Source organism: Pongo pygmaeus, chromosome 9, assembly GCF_028885625.2.
Source record: "Pongo pygmaeus isolate AG05252 chromosome 9, NHGRI_mPonPyg2-v2.0_pri, whole genome shotgun sequence".
Lineage (NCBI taxonomy): Eukaryota > Metazoa > Chordata > Mammalia > Primates > Hominidae > Pongo > Pongo pygmaeus.
This window is the reverse complement of record NC_072382.2, coordinates 66,421,885-66,439,522: the sequence shown is the minus strand read 5'-3', so window position 1 is coordinate 66,439,522 and position 17,638 is coordinate 66,421,885. Positions and strand designations below refer to the sequence as shown.

Genomic DNA, 17,638 nt, shown 5'->3' with positions numbered 1-17,638 from the left:
GCCAATGATTGAGCATGGCAGGGATCCTAGGATGGCCCATTCTTGGAATATGTGGGATTCCCCTGATGGCTCAAGGACTTCTTATCTGCCTTGCTGAACTTCCTTAGAACTGCGATGCACTCCAAGTCTCCTCCACTCACCTTTGCTTCCCTTTCTTTTTCACAAGGATTACACCAGCATCATGGTTTCTTGGCTCTTCCAGCCTCCCCAGAGTTCCTGCCTATCAGGTGTCTGCTTCTCAGAGGACTGAGACACATTTCTGTTGCTCCAAGAACAATTCTGTTACCAAGGACCAATGCTGTGGTCCTTGGACCAGCAGCACTGTCCTCATTAGAAATGCAGAATGTCAAGCCCCACCCCAAACCTACTGAATCAGAATCTCATTTTAACAAGATGATTCATATATGCATTACAATTTGAGATGCACTGATTTAGATGGTTTGGACTTTTCAGCAAATCCTTTAAATCTCAGTTTGGAAACTGAGTCCTTGCCAAGGTAAATATTTGGAATCACAAAGTAACAGATCATCTGCGTCCTGCATTTTTATAAGTCAAAGCCCAGCAAAGTTAAGGGACTTGTTCAAGGTCATAGATTACATTAGAAGAAAGCCAGCACTAGAAGCCAGGTCTCTTGCCACCCAGCTCTTCCCTACCCCCGCAGGCTCTGCTGTGAGCAGGCTATTTGCTGTAAATATGCATTGTTTAGTGTGGTAGCAGTGGAAATAAGGCTAGTTGTGGTAGAGTACAAAATATATTTGTTCTTTGTTCTGGGTTCCTGGTGCACAGTGTCTAAAACGCTAGAAATTTCCTAAGTGATAGTTTGTTATTCCTAACACACCCCACCCTTTAGGAGTATCTTTTGTTATTCATAACTGCCCTTTGCAACACCTGAGTTTATGCTAACAAGGTGATTCAGGGTGGGGTCCCTTGCTAGGTTAAGGATGTGGGCTGGTCATCTGAAAGACCAAACAAGTGAATAGAGGGTGGGAACTTTCAGCCACCCCCAACCTGGGGGGAGGGAGGGTAACTGGAGATTGGGTTGTAAAAACTCTTGAATAATGAGATAAGGAGTGCCTCTGGGTTGGTGAACACATCAGATGCTGGGCCGGTGGTGTGTTGCCTCCCTCCATACCGTGCATCTCTTCCCTTTGGCTGATCCTGAGGTGTATCCCTTAGAAATAAGCTGGTAAATGTAAGTAAAGTGTTTTCCTGAGTTATATGATTTGTTCTGGCAAATTACTGAACCTGAGGAGGGGGTTGTGGAAATCTTCATATTTATAGCTGGTTGGTTAGAAGTTCTGGTGGCTCTTGGAACTTGCAACTAGTGTTTGAAGTGAGGGCAGTCTTGGGGACAGACCTGAACTTGTGGAGTCTATGCTAAATCCGGGGAGTTAGTGTCAGACTTGAAGTGAATTGTTGGATGTCCAGTTGATGTTGGAGAACTGTTATAGAAACATGACATGCATTTGTTTTATCAGAAATGGCCTCTGAAAAAAAATATTAGTCCAAACTCAGATGTGCTGTAAGTATAAAATACACACTAGATTTTGAGGATTTAGTATGAACAAGGAATATATTTCATTAATTTTTTTGGTATTGTTTACTCATTAAAATATTTTTGATATATTGGAGTAAATATATGGTAAAAACAAATATATTAAAATTAATGTCTTTTTTTTTTTAACTTAAAGGTATCTATCTATGTGGCCTGCATTATATATGTCTGATGGTGCTGCTGTAAACCCTATCTCTTCGTCAACACTGCTTTATTCACTGCTTAATTAATAGCTTTGGCTGGCATTGCTGAGGGCACTTCTCTGTTATCAGCTTGGGATCTTTCAGAAATTCTTTATGGGATGATAGGGCTACTTAGTAACTCTTACAAGAATCCCTGATTAAATACCTATAAATGTCAGTTTCCCTTGAGAAGCAAATCTGCCATGTTATTAGCAGTTTAAGCTCTAGCTCCGGAGTGGAGACAATAGAGTGAAGGGGTTTGGGAGGTGGGAATAAAGGATTTGGGTCAAAGGGGTTGGGAAGTGACTTATGCTATGTGCTCCTTTGAGTTTGCATCTTTCAAGAGCCCATATTAGAAGGGTTTTGTCACTGGGACCACAGAAGGAAGGGCCCTGTTAAGGCTCTTGCGGTTGCCAAGCCCTGGTCTTTCTCCCTTGGAACTGTAAAGCAAAAAAGCATGAGACAGGTCTCAATCAGTTTAGAGATTTATTTTTTCAAGGTTAAGGATCATGACCCAGGACACAGCCTCAGGAGGTCCTGAGAATACAAGCCCAAGGTAGTTGGGTTAAAGGCTCTTGTTTTTATATGTTTTAGGGAGACATAAGACATCAGCCAATACATGTGAAGTATACATTGGTTTGGCCTGGAAAGGCAGAAGCTTACAGGTCACAGGTAGATTCAAAGATTTTCTGATCGGCAATTGGTTGAAAGAGTTATTATCTAAAAGGCTGAAATTAATTGAAAGGAGAGTCTGGGTTAAGATAAGGGGTTATAGAGACCTAGGTTCTTATGTAGATGAAGTCTCATAGGTGGCTGCCCTTAGAGGCAACAGATAGCAAATATTTCCTATTCAGACCTTTAATAAAAGGTACTAGACTCTTAGCTAATCTCTTCAGGATCAGAAACACACCTGGGAAGGGAAAGGGATCCTCTACAGAATGTAAATCTCCTCCCCCCACCACAAGATACAGCTTTGCAGAGACATTTCAAAATATGTAAAAGGAATGTATTTTGGGATTTAAAAAGCTTTGATTTCCTTCAGGGCTTGCTATCTGTTATGTGATGCTATACTAGTGTCAGGTTGGAATTTGGTATTTTATTGTGACAGTCTATTTTGTCAGTCTTAAGATCTGTTTTAATGTTAATGCTGGTCTGTTGTGTCTAAACTCCAAAAGGGAGAGGGTATAATGAGGCATGTCTGCCTCCTTGCCCCAGCATCATGGCTGGAACTCGTTTTTCAGGTTTCTTTGGAACCCCATTGGCTGAGAAGGGGTCCATTCAGTCATCTGGGGGCTTAGAATTTTATTTTTATTTACAGAACCCAGTATTCTCCCCTTTCACAGTTAAGACCTGAGGAATGAAGGGCATCCAGATACTGACACTGTGAACACAGCTTCTACTCAACCCCTAATCCCAGCTGTTTCCCTCCTGACTGAATCTCAGGGACACAGCAATGTGTAATGGTAGCTGTTGAGAGGCCTAGGACCGAGGAAAGGCTTGAGGGCCCTTGGCTAGATCATGCTCTTGAGACTGAGGGGAACCGAAAGCTCAAGGGGATATGTCGCTATCTCACCTTGAGCCTCAGTGGCTATTTGGGGTCCTCTTGCTTGGCTCAGAGGACTCTGGATGTCAAAGAACTTAAAGGCTCAGCCCTGAGATGAAAACTTGCATTCTCTGTTGGCTATATGAGGTTAACTCATGGGCTTAACCAAGGAAGTATTGTCTAGAACTGAAATCACTCATCATTTGTACTGTTTAACAATTCCCTGTTTGCGAGGCCGAGGAGGGTGGATCACAAGATCAGGAGATTGAGACCATTCTGGCGAACACGGTGAAATCCCATCTCTACTAAAAATACAAAAAATTAGCTGGGCGTGGTGGCGGGCACCTGTAGTCCCAGCTACTTGGGAGGCTGAGGCAGGAGAATGGTGTGAACCCAGGAGGTGGAGCTTGCAGTGAGCCGAGATTGCACCACTGCACTCCAGAACTCCAGAGCCTGGGCAACAGAGTGAGACTCTGTCTCAAAAAAAAAAAAAAAAAAAAAAAAAAAAAATTCCCTGAAGCAGAAAAATCTGCTGCTCAAACAGACTTCAATGTCTCATGCCTACAATTTTCACAAATTACCATATACTCTGGGTGGTGGAATGGACCCAGAATAGGTAAGGGACTTAAGCAATTTCAAACAGCTTATTAGAGACAGTGGTAGGAGTGGCAGCACATGTGAGAATCTTGGCCTCAAGTCTCTTACTTAAACTCTGCCGAAGTGTGTCTGGAACCCAGAAGCTCATGCTAACATGTCCAGTATCCCTGGTTACTTCTTCAGCAAAGGGCAGTGATGACATTAGGAGAATGAAGGAACAAAGTGGGTCATGCTTTGTTTTATTCTTGAACCTTTAGTCCCATGTATGAATCTTGAGTGTTACCCTCCTGAATGCTGTGCACTACAGAATGAACTTTAGTTCACAGTAAATGAGGGATGCTTTTTCTTAAGAAATAAATTTAATTCAAGGTGGTTAGTGAATGTGAGGCAATGTAATGCCTTCACGAAAGTTAAAGTAATCCAGTTACAAAAGAAGCACTGTGTATAGTCTCAAATAGCTGAAGGTACAATGGGCTCCATATTTTACAAAGTACAAAAAATTATTTCATATACAAAGAAAAATACAAATAATGTGCAAAAACCATTTTCACAGGTGGCAATTTATAAAATGGAAATGATAGAAAAGTCCTTCATTCTTAATTATCCCCAAATTTCTTATATATTAACACAGTTCTATTTCCTAGTGTGTAGACAATTTTAAATTTGAAATTCTGATTTATTTTTAATCTACAAAGTATTTTTATTTTTTAAAAGGGAACCATTTCATTATTGAAATCTTATGAATGCATCAGTTAATTTATATTAAATTATAAGCAGGCTATCTGAAAAACAAGGATATAGAAATCATATATACACATTTTTGAAATATTAGTTTAGTATTTAACATATTAACATTTCAAAACAAATGCAATGATCTAGCTACCTATGACGCCAGCTGGTGTCAGTGGTTGTAGCAAAGATGCTGTTTCTGTTTACCATGAGCAAACAGCATTTCTTGGGTCTTAAGCTAAACAAACACAAGTTATCAAAGTAAAGAAAATCTAAAGACAGTTCTCACTTTTCATGTGTAGAAGTGTAGTTTGGGTATCCAGTCATGCCACAGTGTGACTGTGGTCAACACAGCCCTTGTCACAGGTGTGTGTGGTCCTAAATAGCTGGCCTCTGTCTTTCCAACATCTTCACTTCATTGGGAATTCAGTGCAAGTGTTTGTTTTGTGAGTTAGTGCATTCAGCTTTTTTTGCATGTTATTTTGAAAAATAAACTGTCAGGAAGCAGAAGATACGTAAGAACACAAGGCCCTGAATCCTCAGAGTGCCTCTGGTCTAGAGAATTCAATGTTTTGGAAGTAGTGTTTTCCTGCATTGGGCTGGTCATTGTTGCACCATTCCCTGGATAATCTTTTTCCATCAGAATAATGCTGTGTGCTCCCTCTTTGCCTGCTACTGAACAATGACATCTCTTGTTGTGAACCCCACTGGCAGAGCACGGACCATGGAAGCACCTTTTGGCAGCACCAGAGAACTGAGCATCTCAAAGGTCAGGCAGTACAAGTAGATGCCTCTCATAGGAAACCTAGTCTAGGTAGAATATGAGACAATCTTGGAGGGTTTTGATTTTTGCTTGTTAAACAGGTCTCCAAGGAAATTATGACCTCGGAGAACAAAAAAGGATCTCTAGCTTTCATGAAGAAGGACCCAAGTAGGTGGTAGCCATTTTGCCTGGGTGAGGTTCACAGTTGGCTCAGGAGACATCTTCTGATCATTAACCACTAAGACCCTGTTAGAAAAATTTAGTGCAAGATACAGGGAGTGCATGGGGCTGTTGACCAGACCTGGTGTGAAACACCTATTCAGGTTAAGTAGATACAGCAACCCCTGCAAAAGGGGACTGGGCAGGAGAACCTCAGGCCCTGGGATAACTTGTTGTCAGTTCCTCAAGGATCCATGCTTTTTTTTCTATCTGGCAGCATGAGTTCTTCTGTTTCTTCTGCGTGGGTTGACCATGGGCATCAGGCATCAGAGATACAGCTCTGGATCTTGTCCATCCATTGCTGGGCACTCTGTCCATCCTGGGCGCAGAAGTTATACACACGTTTGCTGGTCTTGAGCTACAAAACCAAATGACAGCAAACCAGAGATGAAGGGCAGGGCTGTTTTATGGATTTGGGTAAGTGGTAAATCAGTCCCTGTGACCTTTCTTTTCCATACTGCCCCAGAACCTCTGTATGAATTTTTCTTCCTCAACTACCATACTGTTACTGCCTTTACTTTTCTGGTCTCTAGAGTCATAGGGGATGTTGATAGAAGGGTACTGGGAGCACCTTATTTTGCATTTTCTTAGTGTCTTCTTTGACTAAGGAGGAAGGGTCAGCAATGAATGGTGCCTTTAACCTCTCCCATGCACTGCACCAATGCACTAAAGGTGAGGGAGCTCCTTGTGCTCCAGGGGGATGCCTGAGATTCATCCATACCATAAAGTTGGCCTTTGTGTCCCCTTTCTTCAGTTGGAGCCATATTGGAAGCCCACTGTCAGGAAAACGGTCTCATGGCCTGAGTAGGGCCATAGAGGATGACCTATCCTCTTTATAAAGCCCTGCTTGACTGCAGGGACTACATAAATCTCCTTCTATTATGTGGCCTATAAAGTGCCCCATGGCCTACCTAAGGGCTGCTGAAGATGTTAGGGTAGATACTTATCATGTGTGACTAAGGACAGTCTTTAGTGGGTAGTCAAGCATGAAGACCACTGAATACTAGGGAAATAGCATCTGTTCTTGAAAGCAGGTGGTGACTGAAATAACTAACAACGTTTAACAAGAAGTTCATCTGTTTCCATGTGCGGCTGGACTCCTTTTGCACAAAGCAGTATGCAGCTTTTCTGAGACATACAGACAGGAAGAGAGGATAGCCTTGGGGGTCAATAATGCTGAGTTCAAGCTCTGGAACAATTCCCATAGCCAAGGGGGTCTGTCTTCCATCTGTAGTCACCACCAATTGCTCTGACGGCTCCATCATGCTTGGAGACAGACAGAATGATGCGCAGGCAGAGCCAGGAAAAGAGAAGCAAGATCAACTTACATCAAAGAAAGCCTTGTCACTTGTGTGCTTTGGGGCTCCCATGCTGGGGCCAGCAGGGAGTACCATTTCTACTTCAGCCAGATCAATGTGGCCTTTACAGCTCGTGTCCTCACCTGAGTCATAGTAGCGCAGCTGGAACCAAAAGGATACAAGTGAGATATAAGAGACAGAAAGAGAAAATGGCATGGCTTTTCAACCTGCATTTGAATACCTTCCTCTGTACCTTGGTTATATATGCTAAACTATGCCTGGAAGAATACACAAAAAATTAATAATACTTGTTGCTTCTAGGAAGAACTAGGTGGCTTGGAGAAAGCATTGGGGGAAAGACTTATGTACTGTTTGAAAATCGAACAAATAAATGTATTACATCTTAAAAAATAGAATCAAGGCTGGGCATGGTGGTTTATGCCTGTAATCCCAGCACTTTGAGAGGCCAAGGTGGATGGATCACTTAAGCCCAGGAGTTTGAGACCAGCCTGGGCAACATGGTGAAACCCTGTCTCTACAAAAACATACAAAAATTAGCCAATCGTGGTGGTGCATGCCCATAGTTCCAGCTACCCAGGAGGCTGAGGTGGGAGGATTGCTTGAGCCTGTGAGGTCGCGCTGCAGTGAGCTGAGATCCTGCCACTGCACTCCAGCCTGAGTAAGACCCTGTCTCAAAAAATAAAAAAAAAAAGAAGTCAAGTAACAACTGTAAAAAGTATATGTAACATATAAAAAGGGGGCTAATGTTTAGTAATATACAGAATTCCCAGAAATTGATAAGAAAAAGATAAATGATCTAGTAGAAAAATGCTCAAAATATCTCAACAGGCGAGTCACAGAGAAATACAAATGACTTATAAACATCTGAAAAGATGATCAACCTCATTAATCAAAGAAAAGTAAATGACAATAAATGAGATTTCACTTTTGGATTGAGAAATATTAAAAATGGCTGATGATATCCAATAAGGTACTAGATCATCTCAAATACTGCCAGTGTGAATATAATTTGTTAGAAATTTTTTGGAGAACAATTTGGCAATATCAACTAAAATTTAGAATGTTTATGCCTATTGAAACATCTTTCCAGGCCGGGCACGGTGGCTTACGCCTGTAGTCTCAACACTTTGGGAGGCCAAGGTGGGTGGATCACTTGAGGTCAGGAGTTTGAGACCAGCCTGACCAATATGGTGAAACCTCGTCTCTACTAAAAATACAAAAATTAGCTGGGCATGGTGGCAGGCACCTGTAATCCCAGCTACTGGGGAGGCTGAGGCAGGAGAATTGCTTGAACCCGGGAGGCAGATGTTGCAGTGAGCTGAGATTGCACCATTGCACTCCAGCCTGGGTGACAAGAGCGAAAGTCCATCTCAAAAAAAAAAAAAAAAGAAAAAAAAGAAACACATTTCCCACCTTTATAAAGTAGTCCTACAGAAATACTCCTATAAGCATGCAAAGAAACATGTATGAAGAAGTTTCCTCCAGCTTTGTTTTATCAGCTAAACATTGAAAAAGACATATTTGTCTCAGTGTAGCAGTGAATACATTAAATGACAATTCATCAATAAAATGGAATACTATAGAGCTTTTCAAAAAGAATATGGAAGATCTATATGAGTTCATATAGAACTCATATATAGGAAAACTGTTCAAGACATTTTAAAAATCAAGTTGCCAACAGCATGTAGACATAAAATGATTTTTGAAGAACACAATAAATAGCTCAACATTTGACTACACAGGGGACTCTGAGATCTGTATGAAATGTTTGAATGAATGTCGCATAGTAAGCATATATTGGCTTTTGGAATCAGAAAAAAGGAAAAAAGTCATCCCAGCACTTTGGGAGGCCGAGGCAGGCGGATCACGAGGTCAGGAGATAGAGACCATCCTGGCTAACATGGTGAAACCCCGTCTCTACTAAAAATACAAAAAATTAGCCGGGCGTGGTGGCACACACCTGTAGTCCCAGCTACTCGGGAGGCTGAGTCAGAGAATGGCGAGAACCCAGGAGGTGGAGCTTGCAGTGAGCCGAGATTGCACCACTGCACTCCAGCCTGGGTGACAGAGCGAGACTCTGTCTCAAAAAAAAAAAAAAAAAAAAGCAAAAAGGAAAAAAGTCAAAGAGACTGCTAGGGAATAAGCCTTATTGCACCATAATCTGTGGATTTCACTCTCTAGTGTACATGGCAAGAAAGTGGTGCTTCCGACACCGTAGCTCTGACCTGAGACTTTTCTCTGTCTCTCCTCTCAGGCACGGTATGAGCAGGGCTAAGTGGAAAAACTGTATCTATCTTGCATGTTAAAGAAGTCCAGAAGACTGGTAAGAATGCAAGTATAATTTGATGTAATTGTAAATTATAGAAAAATTATGACATTCTCCTATGTTATATTTAGAAGTTTAATGGAACTTTTTTACACAGTGTAGGCTCTATGATTTCAGAGTATAACTCCCTAACAGGGCTTCCATTTGTATATTTGAACATAAATTATCTATATTGTCCCACAAAGACTCTGTAATCGTTATGAAACTCCTTGAGCAGAGGAAAAGCTGGACCCCAAATACAGTCTTCATTTGGAAGGAGTCTTCTAGATGCAGGTCCAACCAAAGCACTGTACATGAGTAACAGTTCAGGTTTTTCCTAACAGACTCCATTTTATAGATAAATGCATTGAGAATCAAAATGTTTAAGCCTCAGCCTCAAGGCTGAGTGGTCAATTCCAAGGTGGAGTAAGGCCTGCAGTCAGAACACAGGAGACCATGCAGCTCTCAGTAATGCAGGGTGTGGAGTTGCTGGAGGTTTGGGTAGGAATTGCTCTCTCTTCAAATCACTGGAGTTAAGACTATGATGCTAAGGATTGCAGAGGCTGCTACAGGAATAGCTAAGAACCTAACAGTAGTCAAAAGATTTCTTGACATAGTCAGCAAGGTCCAGTCTAGTACTTGCCCATGGTGAATTCCAAGTATGGGTGGGCATATCCCCTCTGCCTCTTTTGGGGCCCCTTTACTTCCCTGTTGCTGCCATCTTTGGAGGGTAACAGTGACTTCTTTAGTAACCAGTACAGCAATGGGCACAGAGGTGGTGTTCGATAAATGTTTGTGGAATAAATTAATGCCCTCCGTTTTGAATGGATGCTTTCTGCTGCGAGGACGAAGGTAGTAACCTGTATTCTGGGGAGTGTTCACAGGCACAGGCTTATATGTGCATGTGGTATGTATGCAACAGGCTGAAAACCTCAGGAATCCCCTCATCTGGGTTTTAAGATCAGGCAGCAAGAGATATTTGAGCATTAAAAAAAGAGTTCTATTGCTCTATGCTCTGGGCTCAACTGCTGCTGCCTCTACCTGCACGTACCAGGTCGAGCTACTTGGGAAACTCCCTCCGAAGGCTATTGCCCTTACTCAGGGACATCTGGGGCCCTTGAGGAGCCTCCAGACTGCATATGAGAGGCACTAAAAAAGCAGTCTGTACATGAGGAATCTGTCTGTCTGCTAGAGCCACATAATAGCCAGGGACTGGGACTGGCCTAGACAGAAGTAATTTCTTTTGGCTTTAAGAGTATTACCTGATGTTTTGTTACATCCAAAACAAACCAACGGGGCTTCCAACCTTTCAGCAAAGCCCCTCTTTTATAAAGCGTTCCCTCAAAGGACCTAGAAGAAATGATGACAGGAGAGTTAATTTTGACTTACACTTACAAAATGCTGTAAAGGGGAAGGGATGTCTGTTGTTTTTGTCAAGTCTCTATTTCCCCTAGATGATTCAAAAATGGCCAATAAGAGTTCTCCCTGGATTTTTTCTGCTAGACCTCTGGGGAAAGACTGCTGCTTTCTGCTGGGATTACCACATCTGTGAGGCTTGGAATGATCAGTAGCCATCCTTTGTGCCATGCTGGGACTGACATAACAGAGAGAGGGCAAAGCAGAGCCGGGAAGTGGATAGAAGATACTGTGTGAGAAGCTAGCATACCCTTGGCTGTCCTAGCTTATGTGAGTAAATTCCTTTTTGCTTCAGCTAGCATAAGTTGGATTTCTGATGTTTGCCACTGACAAAGTACTGGCTAATACATATTCCCTCAAACGTTCTGGCAGACGGGAGATAAGAGCCATCAGGACTCAACTACAAATAACTACAACCTCTTGGCATTATTTTTAGTTGTAATTTTTGTTTTTTTTTCTTTTCAAAGAAACATCTAAAACATTATAAAAATTAAAGCAAATCCATTTCAAGTTTATAAAAGGCTGTACTGCACAGGCCTAGCTTATTGAGGGACCTGTGGTTTAGCCTCAGGTGCTGTGGGGAAGTCTTCAGCACAGTGAGCAGGGTTCAGCATGTCACCTGTTTTCATCATTCTTGGATGTATACTGGCTATAGAGCGTGGCTGCTCGTCGCTCCACTCCATTGGATGGGGAGATGCTGGAATTCTGTTCCTCCCCCATGCTGCTGTCTGGGAGATGTAGCAGAGACCTCTTCTGATAGGAAGGTAGGTTGGTAGACACAATTCCTGGGGACCTCGACAGGTGTCTTTGGGACTGAAAAAGACAGGACAGGAGCTAGGAAACCTTTACAGACACTTAAACTACTGACTGGAAAATTTCATTTACAAATATTTATCTCAAGGAAAAAACTGGACTAATAAGCAACAATAATGTACTCAAGTATCAATCCCAGAGTTAGTTACCGTGGTAAAAAACTGGAAACAACCTACACGTCCATTATTACGGACATTAAAGAAATTATGGCATTTCCATACAGTGGAATTCTAGACAGCCATTAAAAAATAATGCTGCTATGGCCAGGCGTGGTGGCTCACATATGTAATCCCAGCACTTTGGGAGGCCGAGGTGAGACCAGCCTGGGCAACATGGCGAAGCCCCATTTCTACGAAAAATATTTTACAAATGAGCCGGGTGTGGTGGTGTGTGCCTGTAGTCCCAGCTACTTGGGATCATCACCAGAACCCTGGAGGCTGAGGCTGCAGTGAGCCATGATCACGCCACTGCACTCCAGGCTGGGTGACAGAGTGAGACCCTATCTCAAAAAAAATAAAGATGATGATTTTTTTTTTTTTTGAGACAGGGTTTCAGTCTATCGCCCAGGCTGGAGTACAGTGGTGTGATCTCGGCTTACTGCAACCTCTGCCTGCTGGGTTCAAGTGATTCTCCTGACTCAGCCTCCCGAGTAGCTGGGATTACAGGCACACACCACCATGCCCGGCTAATTTTTTGTATTTTTAGTAGAGACAGAGTTTCACCATGCTGGCCAGGCTGGTCTCGAACTCCTGACTTCATGCCTGCCTCGGCCTCCCAAAGTGCTGGGATTACAGGCATGAGCCACTGCGCCTGGCAGACACTGGTTTATACACAGTGACAGATGGAAGGACACGTATGCCAACGTGGAGTGAAAAAGCAGGTTTAAAATAGTATGTCTAGTAAATCTCTTTTATATGTGAATTTATAAGGGTAAAACAAGTTTGATAGCATAGTGGTTTACTTCTAGGTTATAAATTGTGGGTGATTCTCATCTTTTATTTTATAACTTTCTGTGTGTTCTTTCAAAAAATGAACATCATTACTTTCAGTATCAGAAAAAATCAATAAACTATTATTTTTCTAACAAAAAAGCAGCAAGGCATCACCCACCTGTTGTCTGTCTGATAATAGCTCCTGAATTGCTATTTGAGGGTAAGAGAGCCCCAGATGTTCTCTTTTTACCACAAAGGTTTTCTTCTACCCTCCATTCTTCTTGACCTTTCTGTAACATCTGACCTGCTGGCCTCTTCTTCCTGAACTGTTCTTCAGAACACTCATCTGTCCTAATTTCCCTTCTGTTGCATTTGGAGCCAGTCTGATGTGGGTTCGATTGGTGGCTCTACCAGTTGCCGCTGTATGATCTCTGTGCCTCTTCCTCATGTAGGAGAGGGAACGCTGTTCCCTCACAGTGGATTAAATAGGATGCGAAGGTGTGTACTGTACTAAGCACAGACCCTTCCACATATTATGTGCTTGATAAATGTTTCTTAAATCAGAAATAGGAAATGGGGTATGAGAAGCAGAAAACAGAGTATTTGGTTTTAAAATATATATATATATATTTATATATTTGAGATGGAGTCTTGTTCTGTCACGAGGCTGGAGTGTAGTGGCACGATCTCGGCTCACTCACTGCAACCTCTGCCTCCTAAGTTCAAGAGATGCTCCTGCCTCAGCCTCCTGAGTAGCTGGGATTACAGGCATGCGCCACCACGCCCAGCTAATTTTTGTATTTTTAGTAGAGAAGGGGTTTCACCATGTTGGCCAGGATGGTCTCGATCTCTTGACCTCGTGATCCGCCCACCTTGGCCTCCCAAAGTGCTGGGATTATAGGCATGAGCCACCGCGTCCGGCCGTTAAAATATTTTTATGATAAATGTTTCTTAAGTCAGAAACAGAAAAGGGACTGTGAACAACACAGGGCAGCATATTTTGTTGTTTTAACATACTTTCTGTGGAGCAAACATGGTCTTGGCATTCCCCTCCTGCCTTATGTGGTAGAAGATCAGCTGAAACCACAGGGGCACTGAGATAGGAAAGAACCCAATAATTTTCCTTGGATTCGGGGTGCTGAGACATAAGTATTATGTCACTGTGGTGAAGTGAGACACTCAGGAAGTATTCAGTCATTTGGAACTTTCTGCCCTGGACTCCCAGGACATGACCCCTCCCCTTTCCACCCTTCCTTCTGGCCATAAACCCAGCTGGGTCTTGTCACCTGTGGCAGTGGGCTCCACCTGACTTAGCACCCTCAGAAAGCTCAGAAGTAGCTCTCAAGGGGCATTGCCAACTCACACGATCTGTTCTTGGTTCTTCTTTAAGGTCCACAGTTACCCTTTCCCATAGCTGCTGCCACTTCTCAGGGGCTTGATTCAATTTGTGCTCCAATTTTTCAATTTCCTGCAAAGAAATTAAAAGTTTTCTGATCAGTATTTCATAGAAATCAGGATGGGCCCCAAAGCCACACTGCTTCTGTACTAGGCCCAGATGAGCAGCGTGGCCAGAGGGCAGTTGAGGAAAGTGGTGGACATGGGCCTGTGAGGTCTCCCAGCCAGGAATAGTGGTGAGAGCTCTGGTTGGTGTGCCGTACTGTGGCAAAGATGGTTTATTAGGACCTATAACTAGGCCTTTTTGTACAGGATAGCTTACATACTAGGATGTGAAATATGTATCTCAGACGTCTGTACCCTTGGGCAGCCCATGGGAAATCTAATAGCCAAAGCAAGAGGTCAAGCACTGGCCTGTGGTCTAGCCCTAATAGCTGAGGTAGATGAGAAGCCAGTCCTTGACAGGAGGAACCCCTCAACTCTGATAATTCAAACCAGATGTGGAAAGAATGAACCAAGAAATGCCCAAGGAAACAGATATACCTTCTGACAGGGAAGCTGGAGATCAGGGTAGCTGCCTCTGTGACAGTATGACCACTGAAGCATACTCTTCCTGGTCAGGAAACCAGATGGGGAAGACTCTTTAGGAACTGTCTGGCCCATATCAGGGCTCAAAGCTATTCCTCAGGCTGGCCACTGCCAGGAGGGGTTGGTTCCGGAACATTCCTTGCAGAAGATGGTTGGCAGCACTCCCATCAGGCCACTGACTACCCACACTTCTGACCAGAGGAAGTAAAGCACCCACAAAAGCCACAGCCAAGGCCTGACTAAGGCTGCTCGGACAACTAAAACAGCTGGGAAGCTGCCTGAAGGAGTAAATTGCTCCATTTCCTTGATTGCTTTCTTGTAATGCTGGAAAATCACTTTTTTTTTTTTTTTTTTTTTTTTACTGAGATAGAGTCTTGCTCTGTCACTCAGGCTGGAGTGCAGTGGCATGATCTCCGCTCACTGCAAGCTCCGCCTCCCAGGTTCACACCATTCTCCTGCCTCAGCCTCCCGAGTAGCTGGGACTACAGGCGCCCACCACCACGCCCGGCTAATTTTTTTTTTTTTTTTGTATTTCTTAGTAGAGATGGAGTTTTACTGTGTTAACCAGGATGGTCTCGATCTCCTGACCTTATGATCTGCCCGCCTGGGCCTCCCAAACTGCTGGGATTACAGGTGTGAGCCACCACACCAGGCTGGAAAATCACTTTTATTGAGACTCTTTTCCAGTAGTGAAGCCTGGTCCCCACTGATGACGGGGAGCAAATCTGGTTTCTTCATACATGGAGGGTGCTACCCTAACCCTAGCCCAGAGTAAGGAGAGCCATGTTCAGAAGTTTGTAAACCATTCTTAGCCTGGTTCCTTTGCCCTCGTGCCTCCAGGGCCCCTGGTGCCCCTAGGTGTGTGTCTACAGTTGACTTACACTGAAAAGGCTGGTGAGAGCATCGGGCTGAGTACAGCTCACATCATCATAGCATGGCCACACTGTTCTCCTCTGGCTCCGTGGCCCAGCTTCTCCAGCCAGGTCAGAGTCTTCGGAGGGGAAGTGCTTGGGGGTTAGCATCATCCAGTCATAGGAAGGGCCTGTGGACAGGGTCTCTTCTATGTAGTAATCCCACTTCTTGAGGCTGGAGACATTTACATTGGGCTTCAGAGCCTGTTAAAGAAAACAGAAATATAGTTCCATCTTGACCCCAAAGCACCCCAAGCTCACTGTCAGGCAAACCCCTAACATTTGTAGAGCCCAGGGGAGGAAGAGTATGAATGGAGTTCAAGTACCATATGTCTAAATATTTAAAAGTCATACATCAAGATAAATTATTAAATAAAACATCCTCCAATCCTCCCTCCTACATTGAGAAATGTCACTTCCTAATGACCTAGAAGGTCAAGTTCAATAGAGAATTCTTGGATTCCTCAGAATTTTATACTACCAAGTGGTAGCACTGGAGGAGCTGGCCCCAGCCCCCTGTCCTTGGCCTCTCTTCTCCTCCCACCCCTATCTTACATTCTAAGGGTATTACATGAATGATTTTGTATACCCCAGCCCACAAAGTCAAACTCTGTCCACTCTGTCAAACCTGCTATTTTTTGCCATTTTTTGGGCCTTGGGGTCCATGCACTGACTTAGGAGACTGACTTGGAGAAATAGCCTGGTGAGCAGCCTGAATTTGGGCAAAGAATTCTGAAGTACCCAGAGTATGGTTTAGATGAAGGAGGGGCACCTTTTGGTTTCTTGTACTGCTCACCTCCACGAGGAGGATGCAGCTGGAGGAAGGCCAGACTAGGGTTCTATGATTGGGGCCCAGGGGAGGGGCTGCTCCCGGCCCTAAGTAATGGTGAAACTGCTTATCAGACCAGTCTGTTCCATTCCAGGGCGTGTGTTATGTAGATGTGCATGGTGGGGCAGTTGCCCCGAGATATGTTATCCTTCTTGGGCTCAGCTCCAAATATCTCTGCTTCCTACAGGGGTTCTTCCATGGCTTTGGTACAGATGAACTTAAAGAAACCTTTTCTAAAGTATTTTAAGGTTTTTCAGCTTAGACCACCTGTTGATATTTCAAATTTTGTTAGTTCTTTCTTTCTGGGGAAAGGTGCCTTGCTTTGATTCTGTAGAAGTTTTCCTTTCTAGGTTTTGAGAGCCAGCTCCTAATTTTTGTGGCAAGAATTTAGGGAACAGTCTCCATTTGTGTCACAACCCAAACCTATAGTGTCTCAAACTTTGAAATAGCTTTTCGGTATGAAACCTAGTCCAATGTTTATAAAAAGCTTAAACTGCTTATATATGTTAAAACTAAGGAAAACTTTAACACAAAATTTCAGAAAATGAAACATAAATGATTTCTTACTCTACCTCTATTTCCAATGGCGAATATAAATAATTAAAGAAAATGGGACTCCTCTTGTGCATTCTGTCAATACATTCCCAAATACAGACTCCCTTTTTGGCATGCTTTTCTCCTTTATCATCAAATAAAGTTCCTGTAAATTAAAAAAATCCAACAAAACAAAATTAAATAAATTCACACTTTGCCAAAAAACGTATGATGCATGTAGCAGATAAAAAAGTAGAATATTTTTTATGGCTTTAAAAACAGCAACATTTGTGCGAAAACCTTAGAAAATAACTGCAAAGGCTAAAGACAGGAATGAATTTCATAGCTATAGGGAAACAGATCCAGATGGAGGAAACATCTGATAAAGTTTGCCTAAACAGCCAGCAGTCTATCAATCATGACTCTTCCAACCCTCATCCTGCATCTATATCTAGATTCAAAGAAGTCCATGCAGGAGGCAGTCTACACTTTTCAAGAGAAAATGGAAGGACTTCAGAGTTGATTTGATGAAGCTCAGTAAAAAACATAATTTTATGTTTCTCTTTTAAGTTGTTGGCTGTTTATTATGAAGCCATTTAAAGAGTTTTCTTGTTTAGCAGTGTATATATACCGCAGATCACGGTTACTGAGACTCTAGATGACAGAAGGGTGTGGTCTGTGTCCTTGGGTGACTTAAAAATAAAAGCAGAACTTTTATACCTTTTTCAAATAGTCAATCTATTACTAACATGAGCCCACTTTGTTTTTAATAGGGAGGAAAATGTGTTGGGGTGAGGCAAAAAGTAGTTCTTTAAAAGGCCATGAAGGGTGTCTTGCTTGGAATGAAGTGACTCAGTCAAAATCAACATGCATTTTACCAGTTTATCAAAAAAAAAAAAAGACTCAAGCCCAAGATGGCATGAAATTCTATAATATGTGGGGCCCCTAAGACTAATTAACAGTTTCTTCTCTACCTTTTAACTGCAGGGTCCAGTGCAGTAGTTCTCA

The 17,638-nt window shown here is 42.8% G+C and overlaps 1 protein-coding gene and 1 long non-coding RNA gene across 10 annotated transcripts in view; one reads left to right on the top strand and one right to left on the bottom strand.

The window, feature by feature from the left end:
- LOC129007902 (uncharacterized) overlaps positions 1–17,638 on the top strand; it is a 51,067-nt gene that overhangs the window by 16,004 nt on the left and 17,425 nt on the right. The window contains exons 2-3 of the long non-coding RNA XR_008492417.2: positions 9,162–9,230; positions 10,716–10,898. This is a non-coding gene — a long non-coding RNA (uncharacterized LOC129007902). The remainder of the gene's footprint in view (positions 1–9,161; positions 9,231–10,715; positions 10,899–17,638) is intronic.
- Positions 4,218–17,638, bottom strand: part of SBF2 (SET binding factor 2) — a 544,916-nt gene continuing 531,495 nt past the window's right edge. For all 9 annotated transcript variants that reach the window (XM_063671925.1, XM_063671922.1, XM_054439274.2 and 6 more), the window contains 7 exons: positions 16,669–16,796; positions 15,238–15,471; positions 13,737–13,841; positions 11,248–11,441; positions 10,475–10,562; positions 6,917–7,048; positions 4,218–5,946 (listed from right to left, as the gene is read on the bottom strand). In XM_063671925.1, coding sequence (XP_063527995.1) covers positions 5,848–5,946; positions 6,917–7,048; positions 10,475–10,562; positions 11,248–11,441; positions 13,737–13,841; positions 15,238–15,471; positions 16,669–16,796 — 980 coding nt within the window. In that variant the 3' untranslated portion in view covers positions 4,218–5,847. The remainder of the gene's footprint in view (positions 5,947–6,916; positions 7,049–10,474; positions 10,563–11,247; positions 11,442–13,736; positions 13,842–15,237; positions 15,472–16,668; positions 16,797–17,638) is intronic.